The 17,548-nt window shown below is 35.7% G+C and overlaps 3 protein-coding genes across 4 annotated transcripts in view; 2 read left to right on the top strand and 1 right to left on the bottom strand.

Annotated features, from left to right (window-relative positions):
* The window catches only part of Hwt (SH2 domain-containing adapter heavyweight), a 251,558-nt gene extending 246,091 nt beyond the window's left edge, over nt 1–5,467 (top strand). The window contains exons 7-9 of the mRNA XM_072003057.1: nt 955–1,144; nt 1,547–1,666; nt 2,150–5,467. Of these exons, the coding sequence (XP_071859158.1) occupies nt 955–1,144; nt 1,547–1,666; nt 2,150–2,339 (500 nt within the window). The 3' untranslated portion in view covers nt 2,340–5,467. The remainder of the gene's footprint in view (nt 1–954; nt 1,145–1,546; nt 1,667–2,149) is intronic.
* Nucleotides 5,468–5,590: 123 nt separating this feature from the next.
* Nucleotides 5,591–11,118, bottom strand: LOC139987180 (glutamine-rich protein 2). 2 transcript variants are annotated; one of them, XM_072003136.1, is made up of 12 exons: nt 10,913–11,118; nt 10,332–10,498; nt 10,029–10,190; nt 9,324–9,714; nt 8,254–8,678; nt 7,974–8,078; nt 7,635–7,900; nt 7,248–7,496; nt 6,424–6,658; nt 6,293–6,359; nt 5,958–6,013; nt 5,591–5,889 (listed from the first exon to the last, which is right to left on the bottom strand). In XM_072003136.1, exons 1-12 carry the CDS (start codon nt 11,043–11,045, stop codon nt 5,758–5,760), a joined length of 2,388 nt encoding a protein of 795 aa, XP_071859237.1. In that variant the 5' UTR covers nt 11,046–11,118; the 3' UTR covers nt 5,591–5,757. The 2 variants fall into 2 exon arrangements, with proteins under 2 accessions (XP_071859237.1, XP_071859247.1); XM_072003146.1 differs by lacking the exons at nt 10,332–10,498; nt 10,913–11,118 and having other exon boundaries at nt 10,040–10,157.
* Nucleotides 11,119–13,726: 2,608 nt separating this feature from the next.
* Nucleotides 13,727–16,852, top strand: LOC139987298 (uncharacterized). Its single transcript, XM_072003404.1, has 3 exons — nt 13,727–13,945; nt 14,650–15,868; nt 15,965–16,852. The coding sequence occupies exons 1-3, from the start codon at nt 13,907–13,909 to the stop codon at nt 16,447–16,449; spliced, it is 1,743 nt and encodes a 580-aa protein (XP_071859505.1). The 5' UTR covers nt 13,727–13,906; the 3' UTR covers nt 16,450–16,852.
* The last annotated feature ends 696 nt before the right edge of the window (nt 16,853–17,548 follow it).

Here is a 17,548-nt window from a genome sequence, read left to right on the forward strand (position 1 = left end):
CGTCAGAAATTATCGAGTCTTTGCTGCGAGAGCATGGTTATTGATGACACGACTACATCCTGTCGAGAAGTTGATCGAGCGTCCATTCAGCAATGAAACTTGATTAATAATGTTCCTTTTGAAGATTTCTTGACACTCTGTTAATTCACTCGTTTTTATAAAATAAATTGTTCCTATATTTTGTACCATTTTCGATACTCTTCGTCAGCTTCTTATATCATTGTATTTCATAAATTTCATAAATTGTATTAAAAGCGTGGTACAATCTTAAATATTAATGTTTACGAACCAAAACTCCAGATCATTGATCAAACATCATATTAGAAATTCATAGTAAAATATTACATCTTTTAGCCACGAACGAACCTAAAAAGGGATCTTGAATAGGATCTTGAACATCATCGAGTATCTCAAATCTGACAGTTTAAAGAAAATCGAAAAATTAAATTCAGGCAATTTATCAAACATATGTATATATACCACTATGTAACTTAGAGTGAAATATCATATTTTATATTGTATCGTCCACAAGGTCAAATGCAAACCGAAAAATTAAATAACGTAGGACCTTAAACACGACCAAATATCTTAAATATGACGATCTAACTCGAACGTCATAAAATACAGAAAAACCAGTGCACGTTATCCACCGTCAAACTGTTCCTCCCCATCAACGTCCTCCTTCAATTTCTATGATCTTCCATTCTCATGATCGTCATACCTCCAATGTAAACGTATACACATAGACATTGTACATCGACTGGGGAGTTCGGTTGCTGTCACCGTGAATCTTAACGGAACGTGAGTTCGATTTGTTCCAATTACGGGAAGGGACGCCATAAAATCTGCGAACAGGGAGGTTTCCTCGTGTCGTCTACCGCCTCGTATACGTATATAATCGATGTTTACCCCGGGGAATCTCGCGGCGTCTAACTGTCGCGTGACTCATTTCAGGCGGCGGTATGGCGCGTCCGAAGATGACACTGAATCTGGATAGTGGGAGTGGGACAAGCAGCGGTGGGAACGCTGGTCAGCCTGCACCGAAAAAACCTGGCGGTCTGAGCCTTGGATTGCCATTGGAGATTAACACCGCCCGCGGATCCGCCGATCTGGTTGACGTGGAGCTTCCTTTGGAGAGACAAGGGTACGTCCTTGATTTTGGATTTCTTGGCTCGTACATACGCTGCTATGTCGCCATTGTGTCTGCATATTATTTTCACGAACATTCACAACATAGGTGTTTCTTGAAGAATTTTATCGTGAAATTTATGGAGAGTTTGTATGTTAAAAGTATTTTTACGAGGTAACGAGATGAATATTTTATTGCAGATCTGAGAGAGTAAAATGTGAAATAAATCGGTGAAAATTTGATGAAAAGATGCTAAAAATTTAGTTGGAATTTATTGCAAAAATAATTTACTGCAGAAATATAGTTGTCTTTTAGTGTATTGTTTATATATATATTTCGTACAAGTTTCTGGATCCTAAACATCATATTTCTGGTTTCTCATAGTTTAATATAAATTTCTTTTCTTCCTGCTCACAGATGGTACCATGGATCCATTACGAGAATTGAGGCAGAAGCTGTCCTACGACTTCTTAGAGAAGGAAGTTACTTGGTGAGGAACAGCGAATCCACCAAACAAGATTACTCTTTATCGTTAAAGTAAGTTATATAGGTTACATCAGGTTGATGTATCACAGTTGGTATTTTATTTTTTCAGGAAAAGCTTCGCTTCTTCCAACAAGTAGTTTACTTGATAAACGAGAAAGTAAATTTCTTGTAATAAAAAGAATAGATATTATTACCATCTTCTTTATCTCAGTATACTTTGTATACTTTACAACATTAAAAAATGTTGAAGTCTGTGTACTGTGCAATTAAAACAAAACTATCTTCTTCGTAGTTTTTTCAGTTCATACGTCAGTTTAGTTTACTCTTCGTACATTAAAAAATTCCAACACATCAAAAAACTGAAAGAAATCTCATAAAATGTAAATATCATTTTAAAGAACGCTTTTTTAAGTATAATAACCATCCTGCTTTTCAATTCAATGGGAATTGCAATGAATTTAATATTGAATGCACGTATAATTTGCTTATTTATCGTAATAATAAATCTAAACGTTTAAATATTTACAATTACAGAAGCGCCCGTGGTTTCATGCATATGCGTATCCAAAAGAACGAGGAGCTGAACGCGTATATCCTGGGCCAGTTCAGTAAACCATTCGACAGCATACCGGAAATGGTTCGTCATTTTAGCGTGAACCGTCTTCCGATACGCGGTGCTGAGCACATGTGTCTTCTGCATCCAGTCATAGCTCAGCTTTTGTAGCGCATCTATCGTAGCGCCGTTTAAGGCGCTCCCCAACAATTTTTGATATCCCTTTTACCTTCAAAGAATACTCACAAAACCTGAACAGTACTCCGAAAGTTATTTATAAGAAAGAAGAGAGAAGCGAATGAAAGATGAACGTTGTGCATGGAGAACGATATTCTACGGGAAAATCTAGAGTCACATATAACGGCACTTGGTACTTCCGCTGAAGATTTCCATTCTAATCCCGCGATTCGCTTTTTCGCAATTTGAGGCTGATCAATTTTTTCCGAGCTTCCGAGGTGAATCGAGGGAGGAAATGAAAGAATAGCGACCGATTGTTATAGACGAAACCATTCACGGGAATAACACAGTACAAAGTTTATAATCAGTGAAAAGTTTCCGTAGAGTTAACGAGCGACCTTGAAGTTAATCCTGTTCGTTTACGTAATCCCTTAACGATCGCGTCGACGTTTGTTTCCGCGTCGTTCGGTAGCTTTATTAGCCGCGACAAAAGGATTAATCTTGACCTAAGATATTAATTGCGACGTTTCGACGATATTATTCCGACCCTGGCGACGAGCTTTCGTTGTTTCGTAACGAACATTAAAAAGGAAAGCGTTTTTATATGGAAACGAACGTTGAAGAATCGGATGGAATAGATGTATAGCGAATGTTTTACAATATCTGTGTAATGTCTCGTCTTCCCCAAACCGCATCGCGCAAATCTACCTCTTCGTTAGAGGTGTGTACGTATATGTGTAATTTATTTTCACGAGATGGATCAATTCCTTTCACTCGATTGATCGATGAAGCGGCTTTTACAAATGGTTGCGTAACGTAGAGAACAACGAGAAACTCGTGGGAGATTATAAGGAGGAAAACTCTGGATTTTCAGAATGATTTCAATGTGTAAAGAGCGCGTGTGGCATGTACTATGTATAAGATATCGACGAAGTAGAGAATCTTAATGGTCTAAAATGGTGGGTCGTCGTACGATGGCAAAAATGAGACAGAGTTCGGGGAAGCACCGTAAGAGCTTTAGAAAATGGTTGTTCCTTGCGCTTGTGGCTCGCGAAGCCACGAGTTTCGTGTAAGAAACTATCGATGGGATCAGAATCGTCGTACTACAAGCTGATAATCTAGAGAGGTGTGAGGTAATACGTACTTAGATTTAGATACACGCGTAGTTGGTCGACGTCGGCCTCTACGAAGGAGCTGGAAGCCAAAGAAATGAGTTAAGTCGCGTCTTCGTTCGTGCGAGCAAGGAGCAAGAGGAAGGACAAGGTGAACGAAATAACGCGATTAACGTGTGTGGCGCAAGGTGGCCGCGGTTCAATTGCCAAAGTTTACTGCTAATCGTGTAATCATTTAGTCAGGGTTTAGTTATTCACATTATCGTTGATAAGGAACAGTAAGTAAATTGATCGGCAGTTACTTTACGTTGATGTACTGCGAATCGAAACCGAGAAAGGAAGAAGAGAATGGACGTGAAACATGATGATAATGATAATATTTTTTCGTCCGGGTTGACCGATAAAGAAGCGTACGGTGAGAAAAAGAAGGCGAGAAAGATGGAAGTGAATAAAGATGATCGAGGTCAGCCAGTCCGAACAATCGATGGCTCGTCACTCGAGTCATCCGTCCGACAGTCTCTTATTTTTGGGAGATTTTTGTGAGAGGAGGCAACCGATACATATTTTTTCATGTGATATGAATTTGTTACAGAGATAGCCTAGTTTCACCTGTGATCTGTTACTTAGTTCCCTTTATCCATGTCTGTTGGTCGCTGTGTGCAATATTCTCGTACGTACGATTATAATAACGATAATAATACTATTGATAATGGATAATGATAGCGTAATAGTAATAACGATTAACGATAATGGTAACTAATTAAGTCGCTATTGTAATTGGGTAATCAGCAACGATGCGTAATTAGGCGCGACACGAAGAGACGTCCGTGGTGTTACAATAATTATTTCGAGGTAAGGATTCGATTCGCAAACGGTTGTGAGCGAGTTTTCTGTTGGTCATTTGGCTAATCCAAATGGCATGTAACCAAATATTTTACGTATTTGTCATCGTTTAGAAGAAACGTAGAATCCACATCACACGTAGGCAAGTGCCATAAAAAGATTTTAGTCGGTAGAGTTTCAACTAATTTCGGTAGATATTGTTTGGCTGTAGATGGATACGTTCTATTCCTATGATTTCAGTGGAAATCACGCGTAAACGTGATACTAGTCATAGCGTATTTATTTAGAATTATTCACGTTAAGTTGACACCTCACCAACGTTGTATTTGGCACTCTCTACCGTATCCTTTTGATTAGGTTGAGTGTAATGCATACACGTTGTACTTTAAGCTGCCAGTATTATTAACTGTAATCGATAATGCATATCCATGTTAATATTTAAGAATATTATATTGTCCCCCGCCCTTAACGGATGATTATGGGAAAAAGTATAATCTATCTGTACGTATATATTTATTTGGCGTTCTATTTATTGCATTGTGTCGTTATAAGTCAATGATCTTACTGTCATGGTTCCGTGTATACCGTTGATTTAATAGTAAGGTCATAGTGAGTATCCATGGTAATCTTATTATTGTTAGGTATTAGAGAAACGTAGAGTAAAACGCCATTCACCAAAATGAACAAAACAAAAAAAAATGTGACGTAAGAACAAGGCAGTCGTAAAAATTATGTGGTAGATACTAACTTGTAGATACTTCCTGTACCTTGAAATTTATATGAAGTAGCATTTAGCTCCAATGTATACATCATTATACGTATACATAAATATTCTATTACTATTACCAGAAAACACTAGCGCATAGTCGTTTATAGAAGGTGCAATCGAACGTCAGATCGGAAGTAATGGAAAAGGGAAACAGGAAACAAAATCCGATATTATATAGACACGATTCGAGCGCTGTGTACACTCTTAATGTAAACGGTATTCGAACGGTGTGATGTGCAATAAACGAAACAGCGATCTAGTGTGGTCGCTGCGATGCGTGGTGCGATTCGGTATTTTTGTTTTAGCATGACAGACCACCGATGTTCCAAATCGACTTCACTAGATAGTCTTGTGTACTCCGAAATTCCCTCTTAATAATAAAACATTTAATAAAATAACCTTCCTGGTTTTTCTTTGTTCTGTCGATCCTCAATTATTCTTAAGTACTCTTAGCAATGTAATTTTAGTAAGATGATATCAAAATAAACTTATATTCTCAATAATAAAAATATAATAACATATAATAACAAATTGCAAATAAATATAATGAATTTTAGATTAATTTTATAATATTTCTGTTTATGTAATATATTGTATTATATTATTCACTGAACTTACAACAAGACCTTACAACAAGCACTTCATAAAAATATTTAGAATACTTCACAGTGAATAATTAGAATCTCATTTAGTCTTGTTCTCCCAGTTCCTCTTCATCTATGTATTGAACAATACGATTTGCAGGTTCAACTGTATCCAACGGTACACTGGCAGATCTGTCAGATTGATCTTCTGTCTCTGTTCTCGGTGTCTCTGCAAGCTACGAATAGAACATAAACAATTTACGTATCATTTCAATTCTGCGTTTAAGCTTTTCGATTTATTTACCTCTTCTATCACTTCTTTAGTTATTTCTCGAGATTGTCTCCTCGACGATCGTTTTCCTGTTAAAATTGTACTAATAAGTTTCTATAAAATAGTCAAAGTAATATAATCTTTCCGATTTGCGATTTTGTAAGTACAAAAATTATGTGGTAATGTAAATTGTACGTTTCAATTTTTGGTTTGTTTCGTTATTACAAAAATTCATAATGAAATAAAAATAAACAATAGAAAATTAGATAGTAACATAAAAAATTCCAAACAATATTTTTGTTTAATTAAATGATATGTGTTTAGGTAATTACAAAGAGCAAGAAAAATTTGGTTCATGTTCAACGTACTTGAAATAGTGGATGTTTGCTTGTCAGGCTTTCGCAAGGATGGTATAGTAGTTATCGATTGTCTATCCTGAAATACAATTATCTTTGTTAATTTCGAAGCTGAAAAATACGTGGGGAGAACGAATAATTACCGATGATCGAAGTTCGTCGCCACGCTCGTCGCAGTATGCAGGTCCGCAGACATCGATTTTATCTGGCATTCGCCGACCTTTATACATCTTACCGTCCGTTCCCTTTATCATCCCTTCCGTCAGCTGAATTATTTCCGGTCCCCACTCAGTGAGGAAATGGCCCACTCGCATTACTCTTTGCTGAGGAGTGGTAATCGTATGACTTCCACCGCAGTATCGATTGCACAGATGATCTCTAACATTTAGACATATGTCTCGAATAAAATTAGTACTTTTTTAGCTAGAAACATATAATAATTTAATAAGATAAATAAAGTTAAACGTTCATTTATTTTAAAGATTTCTAAGCTCAACTCATTAATCGAACAGAATGTATTAATTCGTCATTTGAATTTCCAATTATTTAAATGTAATAATTTTTAAGTTTGTGGATTCCTTATCCTTTTATCCTTCGTGTTATTTTTATTGAAAATAAATAATTACTTACAAGGACTAAGATCGATCCAATAGAAATTAGTTTGTCCTTACTAATTTTCGTCTATAATTATGTAAGTTTCTAATTAAAGAATGACTTGGTTAACATGTCAATCTCTAATAATAGTGGATCATTGCATTTATTCCCCCGACGTCATCAACTTAGCAAAAATCGAAGATAATTTATAAATTAACAAAAAGGATAATTTAACTCGTTTAACGGTACCGAGATTAAAAAGTATAATTTTTTATATTTAAACGTTTCTTTTAAATTTGCTCAGAAGTCTAAAGCGAATATATTGTTCTGAATCTTTAAAAAAAAGATGTACATCTCAATATTAGTTACGTACCTAGGAGTCTTTACAAGCGTGTCCGCTCTTGCGCTCTTCTGCTTCTTTGCCTCCTCCTGCATGGCTGCTTCAAATTGAATCATATTTCTACTATGAGGTAACCTTCTGTGTTGCTTTCTAACCTGATCCAATTCATAGGTCAGGTACGGCTTCATGCTTGTGGTGCATGGTAATGTTTCAACTTTAAATTTGTGGGGAGGATCCATTCTCATGACCACATCCTTGTCGCAGGATATGCATTGAACATCTCTAATAACACACACAAAATTTCATCGAGCGTCTACCTAATTATCATTGGATATTGCGCGATGAACCCAATTACTTGAGATACAAAATTTAGAATAATATAAATATACATATACTGTTGAAGGATTGCTGTAACTTTACCTAAGCATTTTTTTGGTTCCGGCAGCTTCGATATCTTGTCTCGCTTCCGCCACCCTCTTCAACTTATCTTGAAGAGATTTCAATCGATGATTCACGAAATCCTTCAGCGGAGAAATTTCCATTTTATCAACTTTTCCCTCGATCTCTTTTTGCACTTCATCCAGAGCTTGTTGCCAGATCTCTTCTTGCTGTCCCAATTTACTGATCGCGTCTTCGAGGCCGTGTGCGAGATCATCGCAAGCCGCATCGAATTGATCGTAAGAAACCTGAGGAGTAAATACCACAGAAAGATTGCTACTTATTTTCGTCTGATTTTTTGGTAAATATAGATGTGCAGACCTTTCTATGTATCGCCTGAGCATCAGCTTTATCGGCAAGAGCTTCTTCGAGATCTTCTCTATCGGCTTTAATGGTTTTCAAAAGTTCCACTTGTTCTAATAGCGCCTAAATAAGGAGTAAAACAATATGTGCATAGAATGACGAAATGGGAAAACAATAAAATAACAAGGAGAAAAAGTATTAACTAAATAATTCATGATAAAGAGGGGGATTAATTATATATTGAACGATATAGAATGAATATAACAATGAATATAAATACAATGAATGATATACTAACATTAAGATGCATTTCACGAGTTTCACGATCATCGATCAGACGATCCGCGGTTTGGTTCAATTTCTCCATTTCAGCTTGAACCTCGTTATACTTGGAGACTAAATTGTCGATATTAGTGGCGCCTGCGACACCAGTCACTTGTACTTTGTCCACCTTATCAGATATGCTAATCACGTCCTTTTCTAATTTTGAAATTCGTTTTTTCATGTCTTGCAATTCTTCTGAATCTATCATTTCCTTTGGATTTTCAACCTGAGTGCGTAGTTTTGCAGGTGTGTCTTTAGGTGATGTTGTTATTTCCTTCGTCGTTTCCTCTGTTTCCTCTGTTTCCTCTGTATCCTCTGTATCCTCCTTCTGTGTTCTTTCGACCGGATTTCCTTCCCTTTGCGTAGTGAGTTGTTTCGCTTCTATCTCTTCGGTCAGTTCTACATGAACGCGTATAAAAATCGATAATTTATCTCTGAGAAATTAATTGATATACAACTTTAATATCAAATATTGATTATTAAAAGCCTGTAAATTCGAATTTTATTGGAAACCGAAAATGATGAATTTCAGTAATTTAATATTAGTGGACGTTCATGTATTAGATCTAATATTTATCAAGTTTTTGTTCCCCTTTTCCATTTGTTACTGCTAATAATTGCAGAATAAGTTTTTTTAAATACCTTAATTAAATTAATCATTCTAATAATTCCTTCATTCTCAGAATGTTTTAAAAGAAATGTCCCTTAAATTCTTAAAAATATTTTCTCTCCTTTTCACAAATCGAATGTAATTATAAAGTAAGTTAATAAACATAGACTAGAATATCACAGAAATTTCAACAATCATAGTGAACTTTGGATAGTGTAATGATTGCAAGCTTCGATCTTAGGCTTAAATTAAGCGCAATTCCAAGTTTAAATTAAAAATAAAGATAGGTTAAGAAATTATTTAAAAAAATGACTGTAAACATATCAAAGAATACTTCAATAGGGACAGTTAAAATATTAGAAATAGTAAGTATTAATAAGATTCATCGATTTCCTATAACTAATTATTTAATTACGATACTTATGATTCATTACCAGCTTTTGTTTTGTCAATCTTTTCGTTCAAATCTGTCAGTTGATTTTTCATTTTGCTAACTTCCATTTGCAAGTTACCCACGTCCTGGTGCATTTTTCTTAAGTCTATTTCGCCTAGAATTTCGCTTAATGTAATTCGTCTAACGGGTTGCTTTTCTTCCTGTACAAGCTGAGCTTCTTCTTCTTCTTCTTCCCCGGTCGTTTCAGCAACTACAGAGTCTTTTATCGCCTCAACCTCTCCATCGTCAGAAATTAATTGTAAATTCTGAATGACGTGATCCAAATTGTTTAAAGCGTTTTCTAAATTCACTAGCCTTTCTTCGAGCTTCGACGTGTCTTCCGTTGCGAATGTTGTGTCACCCTTCATCACATCTTGTACCATTTTTGTCAACTGGAAGCAGAGTATTTTCTGTAGTTTCGCAGTTACATCGAAAGTTAAGTAGACTATAATATATATAATATATAGAAATATATATAAACTAAATAGTTTCATTTAAATTGAAAGATCTATATTACCAAAATACAAATTATTAATCATTACTGGATTGTTTATGACATCCCTGCTTTGTGTCTTTTATGTGTTTCTAAACGCTATTAAATTACGAGTATGCACGCAGTAGTTCACGACTAAATAATAGAAAATTGAGATATCGATAAATTTCCTCATTGTCGGATTAAATAACGATTGAAGCAATCAAGTTATACCTTATCAATACCTTGTTCACTGGCGTCCAATCTTTTGGTAATGCTGATAATTTGCCAAACGTCGGTCAGGGGATCAGTGATTTTACCTTTCAGTCGTTCGATAAGCTCTGGAGTCGTTGCTAACTCTTCCAATGCTTGAAACCGTTGTTGAAGTTCGTTAACCTATATAAATATTTTAATTAGAATGTTATCGTATAATTGTACACCTAATATTTTTTTCTCGACGAAAATAAATAACAAGAAATATATATGCAGCAAAAACATATGGAGTGATATGGTAAGTAGAAAATAAATTTTTATTACATTTTTTTCGAGCCGTTTGAAACCTAAAGCTGTGGGGGTTGCACCATCAACAATCGGTTCTACAAAGATAACAGTTTCGCATTTGCCTTCTTTCCCAGGACCAACTTGTTTTCTGACACCTGTTGTCTCTTTTAAATCCACCGCGTCTTTGGATGCTCCATCTTTGGCTACATAATTTGTTATTAGTATTAATTAACAATAGCTGAATCTTCGAAATAACCTTAAAATACTGAATTGAATTTGGTAATTTTTTAATATTCTCTTCCTTGCATTCTTGTGCAGGTTTGCTTGGGATTTCACTGATATAACCACGTTCTTCCAATATCTATCTTATTTTGTATGTATTGTCGAAATATTATTTTGTTATAAAACACTATTTTCTTGGATAGATACCTAACTCGCTTTCAAACTTTTCGCGTTTTGTAACTGGAACATTCGCAGGTCTTTCCCTCGCCTCAGATTGTATAACGAAAAGTACGAAATTATTACGATAACGAAAGCATGTACAATTATTTCATTAATTTAATATAAAAATAACAATATCAAAACTAGTGCTTACAATTATCAGAATATCTTCTTACCATCACTGACTACATCCACTTTCACACTTATAGCGTCGGTACTACGAACTCGTTGCTTCACGTCACTGGAATCATCGATAATATTGTACTCTTGAAGGTAAAGCGAGGGACCTGCTTTTAGGGAACTTACCATCGTCTAGAAATACATATTATTTAACCTTTTGTTGCATTTTATTAAATTTCACTATTTATAGTTTTATTATATTTTCCAAAAATTAAGCAAAACCACCATATACAATACACACATTATTTTACCTTGATTCGATTAGCATCGTCGCCACGATACTCAACCTTGGTCGATCCTAAATTTATCCGATGCAGTAAAATATGCAGGAAGTTGTGGAGGATATTTAAATTTACCGCTCCAACCTAGACGCGAACGTAAAACGACGTACCTGTCGTTAAAGTATTTCTTATACCTCATTTCGTGAATTATCGTTTTCCATTTGTGTAAAAGATCGAGGATAAATTCTTTTTACTTCCGGAGTTCCCAATGCAAGATCCAACATTTGCGGTAAAGAAACCTGCAGACTGTCCACTTCCTTAGCGGCAGCAGGTGACGTAGACGATTTCGCGACTTTTGCCGACATTCTCCTTCACTCCACAATTTTCCAGTGTTTATTTAAAAAAAAAAGAAAACATAATAATAAGAATTTCTGATTTTACGGTAACCTTTCTTGCAATTCTGTATCTCGAATGTCAGGCAGACATATCATTTTGGCAAGTCATCGATATTCTTTTATTCGACTGTAGTATCATGGACACAGATGAGATACGAATGGTATTTATTACAATATATGGTAAATAGTTCTAGTAGAATAAGGAGAAAAGAGAAAGTTAAAACTTAGACGAGTGAGTGAATTATGGCAACATAGAGTTGTAATTAGATAGACGCCAATTCACTGTTGCAACTCTGAAATTTGACAAACATAGATATTAACAACCCTCTACTTTTACTTTTTTCTTTTTATTTCCTTTTCATCTAATTCTTTCATTTTTTACCATTTATTTTTTTCTTTATATCCATTCCTCAATCAATCCAGAAAAAGAGTTGTAAATTTATTTCGTATTACTTTCACCGAAATTATTTTCGTTTGTAACTGTGACATAATTTGACGATGAATCGGTAACGTTCGAAGGAATACTGAAATGGTAAAGAAAATTGCAAATCTTTAAAGTGCGGAACAAAAAATGCGTATCTTATCCTAAACTATTTAGTATAGTAATGTTAATAATTATATCGAATTTATAAATTTGTGTAACGTATAAAACACTAACGTAGACACATTTACCTTTGTTAAATCACAAATATTCGAGACTTTATACTTTCAACCCTTAGCTTCCATGAAGGAACTAAAGATAGCGCCACGGGTATTATCGACAAGTATCGCCCTCTTGTAGTCAAAATTTCCACCTCTTATTTTAAATTCGAAAATTTGCAACCATTATAAAATCCCCCTTAATTGAAACTCTAGCCTGAAATATCGACAAAATAAATTTTAATAAAAATTAAAGAAATTTTAAGCTATGGTTTGCGAACATTTTCCTACATTAGAAAACATTCTTTAGATTAAGAAGAATTCTTAAAATATTTCATAAAATTTGTTACACCAACGATGACGAATAAATATTTTATAAGATATAGTGATTAATTCCTATTAAAGAGTAAACAATAAAAAGTTCCTTTGACTTTTAGTTACTTTATTTTCTGGTATTTCTTATAATATCGATTATATACATAGAATATTTATTCTCGTATTAAAAATTTCCTGAAGTACCGACCATGCGATTCATCATCGAAAAGTGGAACGCCTGGTGTGCTAGAAAGCCAAAACAAAGAAACGTTTGTCACCGTGAAAAATGCAACAACCATTCGCTTTTAATATTAACGCGTCTGTTCACAATAACTTCTGTCATGTGTTGCGTTACCAGCGTGTCGTATTAATGAAACAATAATTCATCGTGTTCCATTCTTTGCATAGTAAAACCGTTTATCTGACCGTACGTGACAGGTGGTTCCCTATCGCGGAATAGAAACAAATTCACGATCAAAACGCAGATTAGTTCGCGACGTACATATTTTACCTGACATACCGTATGACATTGTCGATCGTTTGCAATACCTATCCGATATGGTCAACGCGTGCATCGATCGCCACTATTTATATCGCTGATACGGAAAACGATTAATTCTGTTTTATCGGCAGTATGCTGTTCTATGGAACTTTCGAGAACTTTCGACATTAATCGAAGTTTATATCGTGGCTATAACAAGCATTATAATCTCTATTATGTCGTTCTTTTCAAGCTACTAAATTTATATTTATTGTATAAAATAATTGAAAATGAAAATTTATGTGAAACGAGAACAATTCATCGAGATATTAATAAGACGAAAACAATATCACGTTCGGTAGTAAAGTAATAAAAGTTTGATTTTTCAAAAGAATAAGTGACGTTTCTAGATATCCTTTCTCCTTTTTTATTTCATTCTTTCGTGAATATATATCATTTGAACTAAACACTCGCTAACAATAAATTTTCATTTTTACATTCAGAAAAACTTATTGCCTCCATCATTAAGAAAGAATTTATTTATTTTACATTTATATTTATATCATCGAATAAAATAATGCCGACTGTTTGACAAGTATAGTCTTTGACAAGTATAATCTTTTAAATATATTCGACACATCATATCCTTAAGTTACACGCGATAAATCTGACCTGACCGGTATGTTTGAATAATATTGTTCGATTAGCGAATCGAATGTTTAACCGAAGATAATCTCAGTTTTCTTAGACAGTAGCTCGGTATCCATAGTAGAATCTCTAACATATGTTCAATATCAGAAACTGGTCATGATTTTTGTATGATTCAGTCGCCCACCAGGTGCTGGACACGTTACACCGACCCTTGTGCATCATGAATTCTCTTTAACTTTGCACTTTTTGCTCCGTTTCCAGTGTCAGCGTGATTAGAGGGAGGGAAACATGAATCCGACAAAGTGGAACCTTGTCTCAATGGTGATGGTGAGTGAAAAATCAATAATTCAATTGATATTTTTCTTGTGTGAAATATTCTTTCTAGGAATGATATTTCAACTACAAGGATATTAGGTTTCACTGTTTTTGATTAACGATAGCCGTTACATTTGAAGTACCCTGAGTTCTTCCTATAAATTCTTACTCCTTTATCAATTTTATCATTATTCGTTCTATTTTACATTTTCTACTAACCACGTGCAATTCCTTTTCCTATTTCTATGAAACTCCCGAAATTTTCCGAAACTTACAAACCACGAAGTTTCTCAGTTTTTCCAATTACTTCATCTCTGAGCTATATCCAATTCTCCCAAGTACTTTTCCTTAAAAAGGTACTTAATCTTCCCAAAAACTGCATTCTCAGAAAATAATTCTTATAAATACGATATGTAGTATAAAAATATTAATTCTGTGCGAATACTACATTCTAATAAAATATCCAACTTTCCCAAACACTTTATGAAAAATACTCGATCCCATAAATATTTCATTTCCGAAAAATGATGCTTCCAAATACAATCACCCTGAAAGAATATTCCTTTCTGCTAAATACCTCATGTAGAAAATATTCAATTCTTCTAGATATTCCATCCAAACTTCAAACTAGATATTTACTCTATCAAAGTTGCATATCTTCGAGAATTTATCATCTACGAATCAACTATCCTTAATACCTATAATTTTTCTCACAGCTCTCGCTAATCCTCGCAGCCATCCAAACACCGTCAAAGCAAAATCCAGAGCAGTCAAAACATCATTCCGAAAAGCGTCACGCCTCTGCATCAAGTCAATCATTTAACACGTCGTCCTATTGGGAGTATATTCTGCGAGAGTTCGTTTTCAAGACGATCTCGCCACCGTCATCAGGCAACCACCAGCTGTACAGACGTCTGTTGGAGGCGCCATTTTACGGCGGCCCATTTCCCATCGTCTCGAACGACGTGGCCAACGTCGTCTTGTCGCGTGGCGACGTTTACCAACTGCCGAGCGGCCACTGGCTGTTCTGTCAACAAGGATGCGTCGAATGCGGCGTGTGTATCGACCACACGCACCCTACGGTCAAGTGGGTGCTGCGGAGAATCAAGAGGACCTCTTCACACGGCGCCGCAAGACACGATCTTCAGCTGACGATCTTGCCGCAGGTAGACGGTAGCTATCATACGAGGAGTCTGTGGCCGCAAACGTACGTCTACGTGACGTCAGAAGGCGAGCAGGATATTTACATGAACGATAAGCATAGCTATCATAGCGACGGCGCTGCTTACGTCGCCGTTGAAAACGATTCCTCCGGTCAGAGAAAATTTGGAAACTTTTGGTCGTACGTTGACAGAAATTCGTTGCCTCAGAAACGTATTGTTGGAAATTCGACTGACGACATTGTTTCTAAGAAACGTAATGAAAGTGATGTTGATGAGACTTTGGAGAGCACGAGCGCGATGCCGAAAAAGGATGATGCAGGAATAAATAGCGAGAAGAGGAATGAGTTGAGAAATGTCAAAAGACAACGTCCAGAGTTGAAGGTTACTAGCGAGAAAGAAAATTTGAACGGATCTTCGAAGGATGTTGAATCGAAGGAAAATTTAAGAGAATCCTCGAAGAGTGTTGCATTAAAGGAAAATGTGAGTGGATCTTCGAAAGATGTCAGATCGAGGGAAAATGGGAGCAAGATGAAGCAATCGATACCAAAGTTGATTCTGGGTACTGATCAGATGGGACAGAAACACTTGGTACACGTAGTGCCTGCTGACGGATCGACGAATACGAGTTTGATGAACTCTGCGGTATCGAATGTTTTGAACGCGGCTGGTCGGAACAGAACTGCTTATCAGAGAATATTACGAAGGATATTTGATTCTTTGAACAATAACAGGAGATCTATTGAAAGTTTTCTGGAACCCCTAATGTCGACAGGTAATCCAGAAATTATTTTGGAAATTGTTCTGCTTGTTAAAAAATATGCGGAAATAGAAGCGACTAATTTTATGGAATTATTGTATTTTATTTTAGAAAAGTTGAGTCGACAAGAAGAGGAGCATCAACTACAGGAAACGAGAAATGGCTTCCCAGGATTCGGAGCAGCAGGCCGTCTGCACCCTCTTCACAGTAAAGAAAACAAAAACGAATCTTCGTTTGAGAAAAGATGGCCTTATACTTTAAATTGGAAGAGAGAACGTACGACATCTAGTGATAATGCATTTGCTAATAAGTTTGTGAATAATACAATTAATTTCGGTCGTAAATCAAACAACGGTTACACTCTAAACCTTAACATGCAGAATAGTATCGCAGAGAATAAGAATATATCTAATAGGTTTCATTCTAGATTATCTGAAAATAATTATAGCAATAGTACATTTCACAATAATTTCAAGATAAATAACGTCAGCCGTAATAGTCAGGAGTATAAATTTTCACCTCGTAAGTATAAGATATTAGTAACTACCGAGTCAACTACAAAATTTGACGATATTACGAAGCGTAATAAATCGTAATTACATGCTTCGATATCCATGCATGTGTGAGTCTAAGTATGATACTGAATAATGAAGATTTTAAGCATGATAATTTCAGAAATTTAACTAGGTAAGCTTACATTTTTATTTAAAAATCTAAGGGACATATATGACGAAATGCATCGTCGCTACAAGTCCTTTTAATGGTAGAAGGTTTGTTATTAGAAGTAATAAAAAAAAAAACATTATAAAATCCGAATGTAAATTTACATCTTTTCGTTTTACAATAATATATTCGTTATGTACTCATTGTATATTTACAAATCTGTGTGCGGGATCAATACGTTTCTCATATATTGGAAAACACACACCAGCACACATGTAAGACGTATAACGTACAAATGGATAATATGCATACTAAATAAATGTTACATTATTCGTATGACACTGTGATAAAGATTTTACAACAAACAATTTTAACAAATTCAATTATTTTATAAAAACTGTAGAAAACTGGAAGAGTATGCATACAAATCAAGACGACACGATAAATCATCTTCTTTGAACAGAATAAATCCAATGATCCCCCATATTCTCCGTGAAGCAACCGTTGTAATAAAATTCTTAAATCATCCTTTATTACCGTGCTTTCAGGAACCTCAGTGTCGTGGCTGGAAACATCTTATAATAAAACAAACTAAATAGCGTAGGGCTTGGGAATTTCGCCTAAACACCGTAAGCCCGCGGGTCGCACCATCGGCGGCACCGCTAAGAGGATCGACGATCCTTAATCAGGCCTGGCGCGATCGTTTAAAACGATTATAACCCTTCCTTGTCCCACGGCCGTATCGCCAAGCATCGCATCAGTCTCGCGTATTAGTCGCCCAGGCGAGAGAGAAGAGCGGGTGAACCTCTCTGTCCCGCGTGTGACCTACGCAAACGTGCTCGGTTCCTCTCGTAATTGCGTGGCGATAGAACCGCGTTGTGTATATCTCACATACGTGTATATATATATACATACATACGTATGTACACGTATGTACTCGCACGTGTATATGCACGCGTGTACTCTACGCCTCCCTAAGTGTTACCCTTCGTTGCGCGCGTACACGCGTTTGCAGAGGTGTACGGGACCGTG

This window comes from Bombus fervidus, chromosome 1 (assembly GCF_041682495.2).
Source record: "Bombus fervidus isolate BK054 chromosome 1, iyBomFerv1, whole genome shotgun sequence".
NCBI classification, from domain to species: Eukaryota; Metazoa; Arthropoda; class Insecta; order Hymenoptera; family Apidae; genus Bombus; species Bombus fervidus.

Coding starts and splice junctions, on each gene's coding strand:
- LOC139987298 (XM_072003404.1), top strand. CDS start 13,907: ATGAATCCGACAAAGTGGAACCTTGTCTCAATGGTGATG. Junction 13,946..14,649: donor ACCTTGTCTCAATGGTGATG/GTGAGTGAAAAA, acceptor TTTTTCTCACAG/CTCTCGCTAATCCTCGCAGC. Junction 15,869..15,964: donor GGAACCCCTAATGTCGACAG/GTAATCCAGAAA, acceptor ATTTTATTTTAG/AAAAGTTGAGTCGACAAGAA.
- LOC139987180 (XM_072003136.1), bottom strand. CDS start 11,045: ATGGTAAGTTCCCTAAAAGCAGGTCCCTCGCTTTACCTTCAAGAGTAC. Junction 8,679..9,323: donor GATTGACAAAACAAAAGCTG/GTAATGAATCAT, acceptor GCGTTCATGTAG/AACTGACCGAAGAGATAGAA. Junction 8,079..8,253: donor CTCGTGAAATGCATCTTAAT/GTTAGTATATCA, acceptor CTCCTTATTTAG/GCGCTATTAGAACAAGTGGA.